The 4358-nt window shown below is 34.7% G+C and overlaps 1 protein-coding gene across 1 annotated transcript; it reads right to left on the reverse strand.

Annotated features, from left to right (window-relative positions):
- Positions 1–708: 708 nt before the first annotated feature.
- Positions 709–2872, reverse strand: LOC127098026 (acyl carrier protein 1, chloroplastic). Its single transcript, XM_051036527.1, has 4 exons — positions 2647–2872; positions 1938–2048; positions 1218–1340; positions 709–1078 (listed from the first exon to the last, which is right to left on the reverse strand). Exons 1-4 carry the CDS (start codon positions 2710–2712, stop codon positions 950–952), a joined length of 429 nt encoding a protein of 142 aa, XP_050892484.1. The 5' UTR covers positions 2713–2872; the 3' UTR covers positions 709–949.
- Between the last annotated feature and the right edge of the window lie 1486 nt (positions 2873–4358).

Raw genomic sequence — 4358 nt, forward strand, 5'->3', positions numbered from 1 at the left:
GTTTGGATGAATTTTAATTTAAAATTAATCTTTTCTTTGGTTAGATGAATTTTATTTTAAAATTAATCTTTCTCTAGCTCTTTTCACAAACCCTTAGACAAACTTTTTTTTCCTTAATCTCGGTAAATGATCAATCTCACCATCCACTTTCAGACGTCTCATTTAAAGTTTGAACAAAATTCTGAATGAAATTGACCCAACAAAAGAGTTTGAATGAAATTGACCCAACAAAAGAGTTGTTTAAACCTTATAGGATTTAAATTTGAGATCATGAGAGAAACACACTCTTAAAATTCAAGCCTTCACCGCTAGGTCAATCCCACCGTCTACTTGCGGCGACTACGTTTAAAGTCGGAGCTAATTTTTATATAAACTTGATTTAACAGAAGAATTGTTTGCCCCTAACGAGATTAAAACCTAACACCCTTAGGAGTCAAGCCCTTCACCTCTAGGCGAACTCCAGCAAGTTAGAGTTAGAAACAGTTCATTCTTATAAATGAAGGTTAGTTTCTAATAAAAATCAGAGACGGTTCAAAGGTTCAGCAAAACTATAACTTTTGATCCACTCATAGATTCAGAAGTTGCCAGCATTATGCAGACTATTTAACATATTTGTGACAAACGGACAAGGTTAGTGGAGTTACGTAAATCACCTATGCTCATTATTCATTATTATGCAGCAAATTTATGGATTGCATGCTCAACAACTTAAAGTACTAAAACAATTTGATAAGCCCTTAATGAGCAAAGAAAGTAAGAACGGACTACACAGCCATTTTCTCCAAAACACAAGTAGCTCGCTAATTTGCTCTTTAAGACCTACGAAACAAGACAGTAGCAAACTATGCAGATAAAACACTAGAGACTTGACCACCACATTCTAAAAAACAGTATGAATAAGAACTATGCATGTCTTTCAGAGGCGTTTTACATCTGCAACATTTTTCGTCTAAGGACTCTGTTTACTCAGGATATCCTCGATAAGATCAGCAGCTTCTTGAACTGTTGTGATGCTCTGAGCACTATCCTCTTCAACGCTGATGCCAAACTCTTCCTCGAGTCCCATCACAATCTCAACCTGAAGGGCATGTAAATGGAACTCACAACAATCAAAACAAGGTAATGCTCATGCCTATTAATTTGCACTCAGATTTGGCAAATAAATACAACTAGCATTATATACAGGCAATTGCAATGTCTAGTAAGATCTCAGTTACCGTGTCAAGCGAATCAGCTCCAAGAGCTGCAAATTTTGATTCGCCGGTCACATTAGAGTCATCTGATAAAGCCAGCTGCTTCTTCACTATCTGGCTCACTTTTTCCACTGTCTGTGGTTTAGCCTGCCCAAAGCATTCAGCATAAGCAGAAAATGGAAGATACACTCCCCCAAAACACATAATTATGCGGAGGAGGGAAACAATTCATAAACAAAAAAGAAATGGAAATAACTGATGCCTTAAGATAATTTCAGTCAAACTGCCTAGATATATGGACTTCAACATCTATATGAACTACTGAACTACATAAATTCAGGTACACTAGTATTAAACTGTTAGCATAAAACATTAACTTATAAAGTGTATTAAAATTTCACAAAACAGGGGGTTCATGAATTCAGAACATTCTCTAATGCAACACAGTTCATCTCGTACTGTAGAATATGTATACCATTTGATCTTTATATTTTGAGCACTATATACTATGCATGCCATTTGATCTTGACATTTTTACTACTATACAATATGCCAATTCATCTCTCATCATAAACTTTTTTAACTGTGCATTGCCGCGTCTTCCAAATGTAAGACTTAATGAAGTGCAGTGTGTACATGAAAACACTATTGAGGGCAGTTTTAAACAGTCTAACATCTAGTGATTTGGTGTACATGCAAGCAAAAGGTAAAATGTGTAAAGCACTTTTTATAGTTGTGACATACAGCACAGGTAACAGTAAGGCGCATTGGGCGTGACATTGGGCTAAAAGACACATTCCATCTCCCATAGCTTGAAATTAAGGAAGACCTTTGGCCGGCGGTTGAAGTGACAGCCTGTTCAACATATGCATTCAAATGAACTTCATTAGAAAATTAATACAAAATGTAACTTTATTTTCTCTTTTGCTATAGAAATAACTTAAACATAAGACTTTATCAAGATAAACCCTAATATTATACGTTGCTGATCACATAGGGACAATGTTTGAATTCGCTGTTGGTTAAACACAAAGCAATTGCTATAAGCTCTAAAGCACTTTTCTTTAAGTGATAAAACAACACAAAATATCAATTAATCATAAATACACGATCTTAATCATCGACAAATACACAAGTTGTGTGTACAATACATGCAACAATATTTGACAAATTAGAGCGAATAGTACTAATCTCAAACAATAAAATTCAGGTATTCTATTCTATATCACAAAACTATAATTTCCCAAAAAAAACGAAACTAAACAGAATCGGAACGCGGAATCAAGAAAGAATTCGCACTGCTGCACATAACAATGAAAAGGCGAGAAATCGAACGAGATATTTAGAGGATTTAATAAAGAGATCAATGAATACGAAAAGAGGAATAAATCAAAGTGCAAAATTGCAGTGATTAGAAAGAGATGGAGAATTAAAGGTGATAGGAAGACGATACCAGTCGCTGATTGAGTTGAGGACGGAGAGAGAGCACAGAGTGTGATGCTTGCATATTGATCGCCATGGAGGTTGGTGGTGTTGTTTGTGTGGAGAGACGAAGAGAAAGAGAGTGAAAAAGAGAAGAGAGGGTTGAGAAGGTGGCGGAGAATGCGAAGGGTGTGAAGTGAAAAGGGCGTTAAAGAAGGAATAAATAAATAGCTCCGTGTTTAGTTTGCGCTCTCTTCGATTCGAACACGGATTCTTTAGTCACACTCTCTATAGAATTTGATGTATACGTGGCAAACAACATTCCCATCTTGATTAGTTTAGAATTTTTTTTATCATATTTTATGGGATGGAAAAATACTTATGAAAAATCAAAATACTCTTAAGAACGAAGGTATCTTGACTTAAATAAAAACGTTAACCGATCTGAAGATGCGTCTTTGAAATATTTTAAATCATACATCATGCATCTCATTCTGAAAGATATTTTATGCGTTTATTATTTCGGAGATGCATCTCTGTTTAGAGTTTACAAAGATGCACATTCGTACCCTATCAGAACATTGCAGATCTGTTTGTTATATAGTTTATATAGATGAAAGTGATGATTTATAAACGTTAAGAACCATGTTATGTGCTTAGATTTAAACCATACAATTGATATGCAATAAATGACATATTGTTTACCGTGAAAATTGGTAAACAATCTTTGGTCTCCAAAAAATAGTTTACTGACAGGATCAACCAATGAATCATAGGACATGTGTTTTTGTTAAATATTATTTTTTATTATTTTATGAACATTCTGATAATGCTCATGATTTAAGAGTGTTGTTTTGAAGTTTAAAAAGTAGAATGCATCATATGTAAAATAATTACAATAAGAGAACTTTAAAGTAAATTACATTAAGTAGGAATAACGGATAAACTGCGAATAATTTCAATTAAAATGAAAAAATGGTGATTCACACGTACATTCTCTACAATCTCGTTTCTCAGATATACTTAGATACTTGGAGTAATTTATGAGTATTTGTACAATGATTGAAACACGTGAAAATCCTATACACTAAGACCCCTATTTATACTAAGTCAAACATAACCGCTATCAACGGTCTTTCTTCCAGAAAACGACACGTTTTGCTTGCATGTCCTCACTTCGTCGTAGCTTTACACGCGTCCTTCTCAGATAAATGGATAAGGACAAAAGACAGTTATCATCCTTATTCAAATTCAAAATCTTTCGTCAAAAGCAACGTCAATATTGCTCTTGTCGAAATTGCAGTCTAAACCCAAAAATATTTCTAAGTCTGAAAACCAGCGTTTCCTCATCACACAAAACCTTCTTCGATAAGATGTTCATCTTCGACAAAAATTCCTCTTCTTGTCGAAGTCGAAACAAACAATATTTTTTGCTCATCATATTTAATCCAACCTTGGCGTCGAAAATCTCAGCTAACAAATTGCCCCCCCAAAATATCGTTTTCGACCAAAAAGAGAGAAGGACATTTTTTGAAAGTATCTTTCGACGCTATAGACTTTCCATCTGCTATGACGTCGGGATCATCATGACAATTTTTCTTAAACGTCTTCTCAAAAGCATGTGCAAATATTTTTTGTAATTATCACGTTCCTAACACCTAAGAAATCATGGACTAACTTCAACTACCATTGTCCCATCACTTGTTCTCAGACTAACACGTGCCCCACCATTTCTTCAGCCAT

The sequence above is a fragment of the Lathyrus oleraceus genome, chromosome 6 (genome assembly GCF_024323335.1).
Source record: "Lathyrus oleraceus cultivar Zhongwan6 chromosome 6, CAAS_Psat_ZW6_1.0, whole genome shotgun sequence".
In the NCBI taxonomy this organism is placed as follows: Eukaryota; Viridiplantae; Streptophyta; class Magnoliopsida; order Fabales; family Fabaceae; genus Lathyrus; species Lathyrus oleraceus.